The sequence below is a fragment of the Prinia subflava genome, chromosome 3 (genome assembly GCF_021018805.1).
Source record: "Prinia subflava isolate CZ2003 ecotype Zambia chromosome 3, Cam_Psub_1.2, whole genome shotgun sequence".
Classification (NCBI taxonomy): Eukaryota; Metazoa; Chordata; class Aves; order Passeriformes; family Cisticolidae; genus Prinia; species Prinia subflava.
The window spans coordinates 58,646,856-58,663,035 of record NC_086249.1 but is presented as its reverse complement, the minus strand read 5'-3'; the positions used below and the strand labels follow the sequence as shown (position 1 = coordinate 58,663,035).

Sequence of the window (16,180 nt, the reverse complement as noted above, 5' to 3'; positions counted from 1 at the left end):
CCCTAGCCCTAAGAGCTTACTTTAACTTCTGACACAAATCTTTACACGATTTTCAAGTGATTTCAAATGAAATGATGAGCAGCTAATATTACTTAGTCAACTTGCAGTGGCATATTTATACCACGAGTGATCTTGCACTTACTTTCTTGTGTGCTGATAGTTTTTCTGTGAAATGACAGCATCAATATAAAGTGCATATTTTATTTTCTTATATGTAAAAAGCAATTCTGAACAGAAAAGACAAAACAATGCATACATTGGGCCTACACAAAACGGCCTACTTGTAGACAGCCTCATTTTAACACCAGTCTGGAGCAAAACCAATCCTTCAGGATAAAACAGCAAGGGCATGATTCCATCATCTAAAACCAGAATGTAATGACATTTTAGGTGCTCCAGCTGGTCCAGTTCAGTGAGCCTGTTGTGCAGATCCTGTATCATACCCTTCTGCCCACCTAGATACCTTCAAGGATGCAAAAGGGTGCCAGATTATGTTTGGCATGCTCACTAAGATCAATGGATCACAGTCAAAGTGACTGAACCTTAAACTGTGTACTTACTAGACACAAACCTAAAATTAGGTGGAACAAACATGGACCTGGACATAACGTGTTCTATGAATTCATATAAATACCTGAGACCCAACAACAAAGTCCTTACAGTCAAACACAAGAGGAACAGTTCCATGTCTGGAGCTGGAAATTGAGACACAAAATGTTATTTCCAAGGAAGATTCAACCACACAGACATTCCTCTGTGATACAGATTAATATCCCAGGTATCTAACTTAAGACTAGCTGACACAACAATAGAATTTACACCATTTCACCAGTGATCAGAATGTGGAACAAAACTTTTGTGTCTTTCATAGAAAGATACAGATAGCTATTAGGCATGGAAACACAAAAAAAAATCCCCAAGCATCCTCTGTCCTCATTTTGGAGTAAATAAGCTTAGCTTCTAAATAAATGATTACAAACAAGGTCAGAAGTGCCATGACTGAAGGAAAAGGAGACAGTGAGAAACCATCTCCGAATGAAAGGCATTAGGGCTACTCTTGCAAAATGCAGAGGGTATTCAAAACTTGTTAAAAACAAAGTAATATTGCATCCAAATCCTTCTGATGCTAAGTACTCCAAGGGTTTTTTTCTAATTAGCGGAGAGAAATTACTATCTCCAGACTCAGTTCACACAACTGCTTAAGAACTGCTGGGTGGACTGTCCTTTGTCTTCTTCAGACTCAGTGGACAGACAGCTTCCCCCAGCTATCTAGCTCAAATGACTAAGGTTCAGTGAAATCATGAGTAACATTTAGTTACAAATCCTTACCTTAGGAAACAAAACCAATCTGTCCTCCATCAACTACAAAACTAAGAAAAAGCAACTGATCCCTCCTATGCAGCAGAGGGCACAACTCATCAACCTTTACAGAGGCTATCTTCAAAGTTATCCATCTCGAACTCTGAGTAACCACTTTAGAATTGTGCACTTCAAGTATGAGTCTCCTCATCCTGAATTAATACAGGGCAGGTAGCAAAATCAACACTGGTACTATCTAATGGGAAGAGACAATGCAAAGAAGCTGACTTTCTTTCCAAAAGTAGGATAAATTTGTTTGTCCCAAGTCAGACTGCAAGTGCAGTGGCCCCCTCTGCATTAGAGCAGTACACAGCGTTGGTCAAGTTGAGCAAACAGCCATCCATTTTCAAGCAAAAAGCTCTCCCAAAATTTTGTTTTCATACAGATTTCTCTGGTGTTATGAAGTGGGATCAGCCTGAGCTCAGCCAGCTGCGCAGACTTGGTTAAGACGTACTTTACATTGTAGAAGTGGTAATGGTGGTCCGAATTCAGCAGTGAACATCATCCAATATCTCTTCAGTCTTGGTAACATAACAGAATAGATTTAAAAATACATAAAATAGATAAAACAAAGAAATGCTATGCTCAATGTTATTTTAAAAATTGTTATCCCATATTAGCTTTCCATGACCTCACATAGCCAAATACTCCCATCATAGTATAAAACACTCAAGAACTTGTTGCAGTATCCTTTCTGAATTAATTCCTTTACCAAAAATGTAATCTTTAAATGCTGCAAATCTTTTTTCAAAACAAAAAAAACAGGCCGCAACTATCTTTTGCTCACAAAAATATTTTTTGTCCCACAAGCATACTTCTAGTACTGTTTTCCCCTCAGACCTTTTAAGCATGAAGCTTTCAGTGAAGCATTCCATTACTGTGATAAATCCACACGCAAAAGACTTTTTGAATAACTTAGTAACCTCACTAAGGGTAAATATTCACCAAGAAAACATTTTCTGTACTTGAAAATTTCACAAGAATATCCCATTCTAGAGGTAAAATTAAGATAATAATATTTTTTAAAAAGTTCATGAAGGGAAAAAACCCAGAACACTCAGGAATTTTGTTTTTATAAACTCCTAGGTCTCTAGCATTTGTACTAACTCCCTTTCTGTCTTGCAACATAAAAAAAAAAGATCACGCAAATCTGTGAATGCCTCTGCCCCACAAGTATTCAGATTAGAGCTTACTGACTACATTTCATTATCAGGTAGAGTAAAAAGGATTTTATTTTATTACAAGGACTGTTGCATAAACCCTTAGGTAAAAGCAAATGATTGGTGTAAATGTTTTATTTCCATGAAACATGAACAGAGATGTTCAATGTGGAACACTTAGGAAAGCAAGCGCAAGTAATCAACTTCTTTCTAATATATTAAAATGCAAGGGCAGTTGGCAAGAAGAAAGACTGCATGATACATTTACAGGACTGTAGACTATATCCCAGAAATAACCAATCAAAGATACTTATGGGTCATGGCATAAAAACACATAAAAACACACACATCCCAGTGTGAACAAAAGCTTCCCAAAAGATGTAATATTGTGAAGACAAGAATCGAAGTGCTCCCTGGAAGCAAAAATACAAAAATAAACCTTTTAGTAAAGAAGCAGTGCTACCTCTATCACACTTGTCTGAATTCTGAAATGTTATTCCCAACTCTCTTCTGCAGACATCAAAAACAGACCATGAAAGAAAGACAACATGAAAAACAAAACTGTAACAATAATTTGGGACTAACAAACAGTGAGGAAGACACGTAAGACTATCAGAAACAAAAATGCAATGACAGCATCCAGAACAGTCCAGTTTTGAGAAGCTCTTCATTTCAATAGAAAAAAATATCTCCAGAGGATAGTTGACCCTCAAGTCAATTATTAAAACCTAGGTTTCTTTTTAATTTCTGTACAGGAAAGTAGTTGCACACTTCAGAAGCCAACCCAGGGATTAGTACTCTGCTAGGTAACACTAAATGTGCCTGTACTTTTAGCATAAAGCAATGTTGATGCTACTTCTATTGCTTTTAGACACACACTGCTTTACAGGCATTGAATTTACAATGTGAGTATAAGTTATTTTAAATAAGAATAAGCCTTCTGAAATCCTCACATGAAATTTAACAGTGTTTCTAGCATCATGATGAGATGATAATCTCAGCTCAGTAGTCAGCATGGATTAAAAAAAACACACTCTAAAATGGGATGGGTGTCTTCTCAACTGAGGCAAGATCTAACACCATCTCTCTATCTTTACAGGCATTTCAGAATTCGGCTTCCTCTTGTAAGTATAGTGATAACCAGAACTCTGTGCTAAGCAAATAACTGAGCAGCACAACAATCAATCCCCAAATATGATCAAACTCTTAAATAGTATGTATATTGTAGCTTAATAAAAAGTAGAAATCATATTGAAGAGCTGTAGTAAAAAGGCAAGAGGTATCACTGAAGTTGATCAAAAGTTAAGTGTCTGATCTTCTAGGCATTTATTGCTGTAAGGGTTTTAAACCAAACACTTCTATCTTCAAGTGTACTTGCAGAGTGGCAATGTTACAGTGACAGAGAAAAATAGCCTGTTTGAAATGCAAGTCGAGTATCAAACCTGAGTTTTTCCTAATTGAAATACACAAATCCTCAGCAGCTGTGCTAGAAAATCCAGAGATATCAGCATTTGCAAAACCTCTAAGAAGTGCTTGTAATTATGCAGCTATTACAACAAATTACTTCAAATAAATGAAATCTATTGGGAAGTAACTGCTGTGCATGTATAGGTGCACTCCAAGCACTAAGCTTGTACTGCAGCAGAAGATGTCTAAAAAGCTTGACCTCCAAGAGGTCACATTCCTCAAAAGGTGCTAAGATGTGGGTAAGAGCTACGGTTGCTTATCACTTCTTATTATCAGAAACATATACAAAAAGGAAGCAAATCTCTTATGCCACTTTCTTCATTCCTTTTAAAGCTTTAGACATTTTATTTATGATGGAAACAACAAGCATCTGTGACCCTCTGCACACTACTACTTCCTGCCTCAAAAGTATTTTACATAGAACTAACCTGCATTATATATGAGCAAGAAAGCTATATGAAATGTATATAAATGTATATTTATATATACATTTATATATATGTATATATACATATACATATATATACTGGATTAATGTATATTAATCCAGTTCTGAGTATCAAAACATACATATCTGATCCATCAATGGACAGCAAATAAATTTAAATCTAATAAACCTATTTTAGGAAAAAAACCAACAAAAATCCACTTTGCCCTTGTTTCAGCACTGGATCCAGCTCAAGCATACAAGATAAAAAAATTTTGTTCACTTACAGTGTTGTTTGCTTGCTTCTGGTGTTAACAGACTACAGCATAAAAGTTCCCTATTACAGTGGTTTTTAACAGTTGAAGTGTACTCCATATCTTAAACACTCATAATAAATGATTTCACTATGTACCTGTGGAAAGTGGAATAGAGTTAGGACAAGGGGAAAGAACACTGCTTCTTCCTGCATAAGCCACAAGTTACACATCCAGGTAAAATCTTCTGCCTGGGGCCCTACCAGATGTAACCTACCAGATTTTTTTTCTCTTAACAAGTAAGAACACAGTACTATCAAAATACATCATTTTATTTGGTCTCCTCCCAGTTCCTCTTCTACGTATAACATTCTACATTGTATGTTTGGATATCAACCGTAACTAATATTTAACAATGGGATCCAGCACAACAAAAACTAAAATTCCTCTAATGAGAATCTTTGTTTTGTGGAGTCATAAGCAATGGAAAGAAACTGCACTGGATCTGCTTCACAACGTACCTTGTCATCCAAAAGTGACATAACAGCATCCATCCTAAAGCACAGGAATAACTTAGGAAAGAAAACAGAGTTTACCTCTTTAAACTATAAACTACTACAGCTAACCGCAAAACCTACAGACTTCAGCTGCCTACCGTTCTTAAACATCTGAAATGGTATTGCTGAATAAGAACTCACCTAAGCCAAATTCTGAATCTAGACAATATTTCATATTCCCCAATAAAGAGGAGTTTCCTATCTGAAGGCTGAATTGGGTGAGTTACACTTTGAAGCCCTGCATAAAAGCTGAGCTCCTACAGACCGACTCCTTGCTAAGCCTCTTAAGTCCTCACTTTATCCACCCGCCTGCTTCAGAGCTTTTTGCAGAAGTCAAGTTAGGCAAAGTATCTTCAGCCAGGGTGTCAGTCACCACCATCTCATCAGTTTCAGAGGGGTTATAGCCACCTGCATCAGCTAGGAAGTTCACATGTCACATCTCACTGAACTTAATGCATGTCCCAACATCTTCAACTACTGCCAAGAAAACACAGAAGAGACTCTACCACACCATTAACACTGTTAGGTGGCCCTATTCACTTAACCTAAAAAATAAAATAGACAGCAAGATGAAAATCCAAACAGTGAGATAATTGACACTACAATATATAGAGAACTGTTGTAAGCATAACAAACCAGAAAGGTTTCAAACAAAAGATAACTGCCGAAGAGTAAGAAGAAAGATGTGATCCAGTCCAGCCCACACAGATAAAACAACAGAAACAAACAACAAACATTACCTCAACACTGTAATTGTTCATGGAAAACAGGAACGATTCCAAGCAAAGAGCGTATCATAGGAGGTTACATTTAACTTTCATCCTCCTTAAAGCCTGCATGCTTAATCCACAGAAACAGGGTTTGTAATAAGCCTAGTTCATTATAAACACTATAAAAGCTTTACCTACTTAGTGGTAGACCAAAGGAATGTTGAGAAGCTTGTCCAGGTTCTCACAGTGGTTCACAGAAGAACCACCTGCTGGAGATCACTCCTGTGCTTATAATAAACCTTAAGGATTTATGCCAAGATGAATTCTTAACTTCCACCATGAAATACTCAAAACAGTCACTTTCACTAGAAAAGAAACAGGCTGGTGAGCACAGCCAAGTGAAAAGAAAATACCACCCTGCACGTGATTTTCTGGCCTGAAAGACCATGTAGCTGCTGGGACTATTTCACTGCCTTAGACTGCATTGGCAGAAGTCTCTCACAAGAGTTTCAGCCTTGTTATGAGATATCCTAATGCTGGCATATCTCAAAAAACAAATAAAAACTTTTATGAAAATGAGGATGTAATGTAATAAGAAAAAAAGTCACATGAGCAGGAATAAATGAGGGCAGGATTAAAAATCTTAGTAAGAGAACAGAAATTAGTTACAGCTCAAAAATAAGACTGGCTTTTTTTTTTTTTTTTTTTTTTTTGCCCACATGCATGAACGTTTGGCTCTCTGCATGAACTTACTCAGATATGCTGACTTTGCAGCCAAAAATCAATTTTTACTGCTTTTTATTTCCATGTGCACTCTGGATGTCTAAAGAGCTGTAACAACCAAACTGGTTTAATTTTTGGCTAATGCACCATGCACTAAGTGAATTCTACTGATAAGCCATTTCAGAAATTACTCTGTGGTACACGAGAAATATTTTCTGACTACTCATTTAGTAGTTCTCAAGTAGCTCAATGTTAATCATTGATTCAGAGCCAAGCAGAAGAAGCACAACTAGATTTTAAAATACCTTGAAAACGCCCTTGCAAGGCATATGGCTAAAATGGGAAAATACCATTCAATTTACAAGCACAAAGTTTGAAACTTTAGTAGCAGAAAAGAAGAATGCCATATTTAGTGAGTCACAAAATCTGGATAGATTACGTGTATGTATCTATACACATATATTACTGATTTGCACTGCAAAACAAAAAACATGAAAGTCAGGTTACAGAAAGTTTACTGTATTTCAAAAACCAAATTATTAGATTCTTAAGGAAGTCTCACATCTGGTTGAAAAACTAAGGAATAAAAAAATATGGTGAAACCAACTTCTAAAAATTTAAGACTAAGAAGAATGATATTTGCTTATCATGTATTACTTAAAAGGTACAGGTGCTAAAAGAAAATACTTAGAAATACAAGTGTTAATCAAGTCTTAACTGAATTATTAATTAAAGCAATTTTACCAAAGAATTGCCGCAGTATAAACACAAATCTATTCCCTCCCTGAACAATCTGCTCCCATAATAGGTTTTATTTATGGCATGTAATTTCTCAGAAACTTTTTACAGAGCTCAGGAAACTCATGAGCCAATCACCATCAGCAGAACATATGGATCAGAGCAACTCATTGTCAACATAACTCGGTGTCATTTGTTGCGACTTCTACAGAGAGAGAGAGACTGAACTGATGACCATAGAGTGATTTTAATTTGAAACCTTTATTGCCTATTAAATTTAAATAAATCCTTTTAAGGGCAAAAATAGGTCATGCAGTCCTCTTGCTTGTTTCTACACTGCCATTACAGGCTTGACTCCATTGTCCATACACTGATGTGCCTGCCCACCTGAGAGGCCCTTGGGATGGCCAAGGTATCATTAAAGGACAGTAAAAGCACAGGACCTTTGGAAGGTCTGCATCTGTCCTGAACAGATAACCAGGGTAACAGGCCATCTCAAAGAGCACTGGTTACCTGTGTGGGGCAATCTAACCAGAGCTTCTACACCAGACTGCACTCCACTGTTGGATGCCCAACTCCACACAGATGTACCTTCAGGTGAGTACATGGGGTTGAGTGCCAAGCACCCATTACTGTCACTGGACTCGAGAGAGCTACTAAATTCATTCTACAGTCAACACCTAAACCTTGTCACCTGAGGAGCTCTCTCCTGATTCCCCTGACTCTACACACAGAACTTCCATTGATAGTTAAACATGATACTCAGCTCACCCTACAGACACCTGAACTCAAGTACCAAATTAACAAGCCAAAGTCCACCTGAAAACTGGATGGGATACAGAACTACAGCTTGGCCCACAACTTGAAGCAAATAAGCTCAACTAAATATTTCTAGACCAATAATCACTGTAGCATCTTTTACAGTCAGTGCAAAGAGGTGGATACCTTCAGAGCCCAATTCAGTTAAAAGCCTGATTTTGGATAAGACTTATCCACAGCTACCCATATCCTCCAAAGCATACAGGGACATGCTCAATATCTCTTAATGATGGCTGTAGCTAACTTATACAGCCATATGTTCACATTGTCATTAGCTTTATTCCTTCTTCTGTCATGTTCCTGTATTGTTCATTTTCTTCTTCTTTCCTAGTGAGTTATAAACCTTAATAACCTTCCCTAACTGCTTTCTTCAACAACACTTAATACAATCTTAATGAGACCTCAGATGGTAAGAAAGTAAGAAAAGTGCTGTCTGGTATTTATTTAAAACAGAAGTCAGAGCATAAAGAGAACTCTAAAAGTTCACCAGCATTAATCAGCCATCAGATGGATTCCAGTACCTGAGATTACTGAGAGGCCAAAAAAACAGCACTGAAGTCAAGTTACAGCTCTTCTTGGTGTGTGCTATACTTAGCAAAGTTCTGACACTACATTAGATGTTGACAATGCCTTTAAAGATTTATAGATTTATAATTTTGACTTCATAAGAAATGAAAAGCACCCTTTTTCAAACCTCAACAGATATACCAATAGTAAAGTTAGCATCGATATTTCCTTGCCAGGAGGTCCTCTATTTTAAGCCATGGATGAAAACTGACAAGTTAGAACAACAAGTTGTGCAGGAGAAAAAAAGGGTAACAAAGGAGGCAAATACTTTTAAAACTGCCTGATCAGAAACAAACAAAAAAAAATCAAACATTTGTCAGCATTTATGTAATGAAGGAAGACTTGCACACATATGAAGAAACTGCATGTGTGCCATATGTAAAGCCTACTAAATTGTGAAAAAGGTAATTCACTCACCAAAGAGGAGTGAAACACCAGAACAAAAATGCCAACCTACTAACAACAAAATTAACAAAATAAGATTACCTTGCTCCAATCTAAAGCATAGGGAACGTTTTGCAGCTTCTATCTCAGGAGTTGGATGATCCAGAACACGTCTGCACCACTGCAGAGGACTCAGTGATTTCTCTCGAGGAGTGTGAGTCTTGGTAGGCAGGACGTACAACCTTAACCAAAACACACAGAAGTATCAGCAAGATATGCAATACTACAAAGTTTGCTTTTGTAGCTCACTATCCTATCAGATTACTAATGATTCCTATCAGATCACATCCAAAGCCCTGCAAGAGGGTATCTAATGAAAGGAAATATATCCTGAAGTAGAAGAGTTTACAGTAGTTTTCTTTCTTCCGTCCTTAAAAAACAGGTGGCAAAATATCAACTCTACAGGTCTGGCATGTCTAAACAAAGTTCAAGCAGATTTCATATTAAAATCTTCCATGTAATCATTACCATTGTCTGAATTTCAGCACTGCCCAAAGTTCAAATATATTAGGTGTTATATTAGGTGCTGTACACACACCAAAGGTGATTTTGCTTTTCCCTATACTTATATTTACTGGAGATTTAGATAATTTCAGTATGTGATTTTATCTTCACCCAGATGAACCAGATGTTGTTCAAGTCATATTTGTAATGATTAAAAAATATTTGATGAGAAACACCGAAAACATATTTTCAAAATTCAACACCAGCAGAAAAGAAAAAAACAAAAAGAAAAAAAAAAAAGCTAGTGTATGTGCATTATTCTCAGACAAGAACTGGCAACAGATCAGTTGCACCTTAGGAAACCAGGTTTTAAAGCAGATTTCATGGGAGAATTCTTGAGGCTGAGATCTGGGTTGCAGCTGCTGCCCTGGCAGATTAGCAGGCACAGCAGATTCACCTGGGAGAGTGCAAATCTTCCAGGAAGCACACTGTTCTTGTCTGCTGGACCACACTGACTCCCAGCTCCCTGGCCTGACCACCTCCGAGACATGGGGCTAGGGCTACCCACACGCACACTGTCAAGGCACCAGAAAAACACTCAACAGACTGTACTGGGATCTGGCCTGTACAAAGGGAGAGTGGAAGAGCAAAAATTAAATAGGATTTTGCCCCTCAGGGGGTCACTAACAGGTAGCAGCAGCCTTTCACTTTCACAGTTTTGGCTCAAGAGCTACTCAAGTCTCACCAGAGCATCCCTTCTCGAGTGTCTGCTCTGTGCAGTTTTCTGCCTTTGAAGTCAATCAGCACTGTCTGCCCAGTTCACAAGGAATAAATATCCTCACTGCGATTGCTATCTCTCCCTCTTGGCAATCCCAGCAGAGATCAACTACTGAATTGCTCTGAGGAGAGGACTCATTTCCCCAGACTTCCTGCAGTGCCTGACCACACGTTTTAAAAATGATACTGAGAAAATCAAAAAGCAAAGGAAAGCTTTCAGGTTTCCTGTTAACCTGCAGAAGCGCTTCAAAAGCTAAACACCTGACTGATGATCAGACCTTCCTGTAAAAAGCTGAATATTACAAAGTAGTTTTGACTTGTCTGCAGTTCCACAGGGTTGGTTGATTTGGTGTTTTTTGCAACCGCAGTTGAAACTGAAAACAACAACAAAACAAAACAAAAAAAATCAAAACACAAAAAACCAAAGGTATTTAAGGCATAAAATTACTGATCAACAACTAGGACATGCACTGAAGGCTTTGGCTTTCCAGACAGCAGTTTGCTTTAAAGACTGAGATTACAAAAAAGCCCCAAGCAACTGGCATCACACGCCTGACCTTTCACGGACAATGTCTGAGATTTATCCTTGAACTAAAAAACGTTCAACAGCTAAAACAACTCACTCTTACTGGAATAAATTTATTAACAAATCTCTGTCATGAAATTCTGCCTCTGGACACACACATGTGTGACACAAAGGTAAATTCTGGTGCCTATATCTAGGATTGCTCCCAGGGAGGAAATCAAATTGGAAATTTCCCTACGGCACATAACACAACTCTGACGGACTACCACCCTGAAATGTAAACAAGGAAAGCATTATGTTCAACGAGACATTATCAAACAAATTTGATATTCCTTAATGCTAGGACAGCTAGGAGTCAGAACCAATGTAAAATTTAAGTCTGGACTGACAAGACCAAACCAGCCCTGCACAGACCAACCACATGCACAATGAAGCAACGCTGACAAAAATTTCCACGCAATTTGTACTTGATTTTCAAAAGCCATTTTCAGAAACACAGTATTGTGTACCATGAAGCACATATAACAACCAGAAACATTTCTGACATTAATTTTTGAACACTTTATCTTCTACCAAAATTAAGGATGTTTGAACACAGCTTCTTTATACTGCATTTTATTCTTATCTGACATCAGCTTAATTCAAAAACTAACCACATAAAAAAGAAAGCTACATGGAATCTGACACAGATACTCTCAAACCGTTATTTAAATAAAGGTAATCTATCTATTGCTATTGACACTCGAAACAATTGAGGATCAGTAATACTGCACATGATTACGCAGCCAAGACAGTTTTCCAGCACTGTCCCTACCATGTTCGCCCACGTTACTGTAACAGGTTTTGAGGCACCAGCTTTAGTGATCTACTTGTACCTCTACCTTGCAACCACCCCTTCTGTTTGTTTTTAAGGGAGTGTGACCATTCGTCCAGGCCTATTTTAGTTTTTGCTTTATTCATTAGCTATTCATTTCCGATTTATTCCATTTACTAGCACCCTGCCGTGCCTTCTGCAGATGCGTGGGCGCGTAAGATACACAATTTACATGAACGCCTAAAAGACAAAAGCCCTCCCAAATCCCTGAAGATGGGAGACAATTCGGCAGAGAATTTAGGATGAGGACGCAGCGCTGCTCAGATCAAGGCTTTCCCAGAACGAAATTCCGCTATTTTTAATTCCTTATGTAAACACGAGGCTGAAACTAGGCTGAGATCTGAACGCTGTTCCTCGGGGTGGAAAACGAGCTCTGCTCCCCACGGAGGGCGCGACGCCCCGGGCGGTGAAGCCCCGACCTGAGCCCCGTATTCGGGGCCCTTCCCTCAGCAAGGGACGCACGGTTTGGACGTGGGATGGAGAGGGGGGGAAAAAAAGGGGAGAAAAAATAAAGCAGATTTCAGTCTAAGCAGGGAGATCAAGTGGATTTGGGGGCTAATGCTAATCAGAGCCGGGAGACACAGCCGGGCCGGGCGGGGAGCAGGGCAGGGCCGAGCCGCATGTACCATGTATCCTCGTCCTCTCCGCAGCCGTCCTCCAGCTCCAGCACCGCCACCTCGTCCAGCACCGTGGCTGCCGCCCCGCCGCCTTCCTGCCCGCCGCCAGCGGCCGGCGGCCCTGACGAGGGCTTGAAGTAGGCGAGGGGCTCCGGCGGGCACAGCAGGGTGGGCACCGGGCTGGGCACGCACGGAGAGCCGGCGGGGGGGCTGGCGGGGCGCAGCCCGCCCGGGGCCGGCGGCGGGGCCAGCAGCAGGTGCGGGCTGGGCGGGCCGCTGGTCACCGCGGCGGCGGCGGCGCGGCTCCGGAGCTGCTCGTTCTGCTTCTCCAGCTTCCGCACCAGCTCCTGCAGCTTCTTCACCTCCAGCTCGGCGCTGACGGCAGAGCCGGCGCCGCTCCCCTTCACCTCCGCCATCATCGCCGGCTTCAGCAAGGCAGCCTCCATCCTGCCGGCCCGCTGCCGCCGCCGGCACCTGCTCCGCCGCGCCGCCGGAGGGCAGCGCCCGGCTACCGGGGGAGGCGGGAGCGCCGGGGAGCGCCGCTCGCAGCGCCGGGCTCCGGCCCTGCGCCGCTGTGCCGCCCGCCCGGCCCCGCTCCGCCGCCCCTGCGCCTCCCGTTAACGGCGGCGAGGGCGGGATCCCCTCCCACTCCGGCAGCCCCAGCGCCGCGCACACGCACTCGGCAGGAACAAAGAGCCGCCCGGCGCCCCCGCCATCCAGCCCCGGGCAAGGGCGGCAGGGGCCACCTCGGAGCGGAGCCCCGGGTGTCTAAAGAAAAGTGCCTTCCCCCGCTGCACCCACCGCGGCTCGCCCCGCCCCGCCCGCAGGCTGGATCCGGCCCAGGGCGCCGCGCCTCTCGTGAGCCGCGTAATTAGAGCCTGGTGGTGTCAGCCTTGTAATTATGCAGATCGAGAGTGTGAGGGGAATGGGAATCACAAATAGAGGCTTTGTTGGGCTTGAAAGGAGCTAATTCAGCCAAAAGCCGCCGTTTGTAGGTTTAAAACATGCTGATTCTGGGAGTTTTGGCGCAAAGCGAGGAAAGCGACGCGCTTTTGAAGTTGCGTTGGTGGTGAAGCAAAGGATGAACCGATCATTGCAGGAAACTACATAACACAGTGTATTGGTTGTGTATAGGAGAACTCCTGAGGTGAAAGATGCCCTCGTATTGAAATGTCTTCCTTAGCACAATCCAGATACACAGGTGGGCTTGTAGCTCGCAAATCTTTGAGAGAGAGAGGGATGAGTACTGTTCACCTACGATAGTGGTTTCTCGTTGTCTTTCATTGCCCAGAACTGTAAGAAGCCATTCCTTGTGTCCTTTGTGTCACCTAGGAGGTGGGCAGAGATTCAGAGTTGCCCAAGACAGCTCAGGCATCACATAACCCTTGTTCAGTTCATTTCCTCTGGCTACAGCTTTAGGGGACAGCCTTCTAAGTCACTGTCCTAAGTCTCCTACGGCTCTGATACAAAATCAGGAACAAATCTCATTAAGTCAGGGCAGGTTTAGATTAGATATTATAAAATATTTCTTCACCAAAACTGTCATCAAGCATTAGAGTGCCCAGGGAAGTGATTGTGTCACCATCCTGCAAATATTTAAAAGATGCATAGATGTGGCACTTGGGGATGGTTTTGTGGGGAGTCAACAGTGCTGAGTTAACAGACTCAGTGATCTTTGATGTCTTTGCCAGCCTAAATGATTCTGTGACTCTAAGGGTTGTAAGTTAGCTACCCACTAAAAATAGCTGTTGGTCAGTCACTACCCAATTCTTGAACATCGGCTTTAGGCAGAGCAGTAGCACTACAAGCCTTCACCCTGCTTTGTTGCAGTCTCAGGTTTCTGGTGTAAGGAGGAACAGTGTGGGCCTGACATTGGTCTGAATTTAGGTTTCAGGCTCTGCTAGTGTTTGTGTGAAAGGCAGACGAGCAACTTTCTCATGTTAGCCTGAGAAATTTAAAAGAAGAATTCAAACAAACCTTAGGAAGTGAGAAACCATCCGCAGGTGGTGTTTTTCCAACGTGTTTACTAAAAAGAAATGTTTACTAAAGAGTGTAGACGCTAAATAACCAATCATGTTCTTTGTACCGAACTACTCTATAAAAGTAAAATGTAGAAGAATAAAGTTTGCTCTCATCTTTACCATCATAGAGAGTCATGTTGTTATTTCTGTGCCGTCCGAAAACCATAGCAACAGAACAGACATTGATTCTCTGTTCAGGGCATAAGTCAACTTTGAAGTCATCCAGCCTGTCACAATTTTGTCTCTTTTTATAATCTGGAAACTTTCTTCTGCATGTGCACAGGAAAACAGCACTGTTGTTGTCAGTCTTTCAAGCACTCTTGCAGTATAGATAGTAACAACCAGTCCTATAAGAATGACTAGAAAGGAAGCTAGAGTGGAGCACAAAGCATTGACTTCCAGATGATAGAAGTTCTGTCAGTGAAGACAGTAAATACAGCCCCCAGTGTACTACTTTGCAACCAGTTAGTACTTAATCCAAAACTTGGTGATGTCTCCTCTGTCCCTTTGGAAGAAAGAAGGGGGAAATGTCGAGACTGTAAGAACCATCTGGCCCCAATTCTGCCATGTTTCATTAGAATGAGAAACAGAATCTTGTTTTCACTACTACAGATAGTTGTAATCTTTATTCCCATGAGTAAAGGAGAATTGAGCTTCTACATGTTTAGTCCCAGGCAAAATGTGTATCTCTCAGCTTGTTATCACTAATAATGGTTCTAGCCTTAATTCTTAGAAGTGCATTGTTAATCTAGTAAGATTGCAAAATGATATAAAGAGATGAATTGGCAGCATATGTAATAATGAGTTTATTATACATCACAAGTGTACAATGTAAAAAAAAAAGCCAAGAAGTTTATTATAGTATCAGTGCTAAAGGATGCAGTGAGGCACTAGAGGTTCAGTCATATTTCATAACTTTTTTTTTTTTCCTCACTGAAAGAGTAGTTAGGCATTGCAATAAGTTGCCCATGTAGGTGGTGGAACCTGTCTCTGGAAGCATTCAAGAGGTGTCTGGATGTAGCAGTTGGGGATATGGTTTAGGGGTGGTTATAGTGGTGCCAGGTTAATGGTTAGACCAGATGATCCTGAAGGTCTCTTCCAATCTTGATGATTCTGTGAAATACTCAAAAGAGATTCAAAATAGAGGAAATACTTTTTTTTTTTTTTTTATTTGAACCAAAAATGCAAAGTCTTTTAGTGGACCAGCAAGAAATCCCAGTAAATGGGTACCTGAAGTTTTCAGTTGTCAGAATAGGAACATGACAGTGTGGTCTGGATATTGCATCACTAAAAATGTCTTGGTGCAGACACCACTTTGGAGATACATCGGGGGACACATTTGAAGACAAGGTAGAACATGAGACGTTGTAGAACAGGATCTTCACCATGGGAAAGCTTGTCCTGAGTTCTGAATGCAAATAGCTGAAACTTTTCAAATGCCCTCTGCTGTTTGCGCACCTACACAAATGTTGCATGCAGGCATTCATTTCACAACTCAGTTGCCAGAGAGAGAAAGTTTAGGACTCAGCGTCGTGCCCTAGCATGGGTATAAATACATATTTTCCAGACAGATGCATTGATCATAGACATCATATCATCAAGAAAATGGTCCAGAGATTGGCTCTTTCTTGACTGGGACTTCTGAAGTGAGATATCCAGTAGCATGGGTAGAAAGCAGATTAAAGTTGTGTATAAG

The 16,180-nt window shown here is 40.9% G+C and overlaps 1 protein-coding gene across 2 annotated transcripts in view; it reads right to left on the bottom strand.

Annotated features, from left to right (window-relative positions):
• The window catches only part of SLAIN1 (SLAIN motif family member 1), a 51,238-nt gene extending 38,186 nt beyond the window's left edge, over positions 1-13,052 (bottom strand). For both annotated transcript variants that reach the window (XM_063392273.1, XM_063392274.1), the window contains exons 1-2: positions 12,473-13,052; positions 9,268-9,407 (exon numbers count right to left, since the gene is read on the bottom strand). In XM_063392273.1, coding sequence (XP_063248343.1) covers positions 9,268-9,407; positions 12,473-12,909 — 577 coding nt within the window. In that variant the 5' untranslated portion in view covers positions 12,910-13,052. The remainder of the gene's footprint in view (positions 1-9,267; positions 9,408-12,472) is intronic.
• Between the last annotated feature and the right edge of the window lie 3,128 nt (positions 13,053-16,180).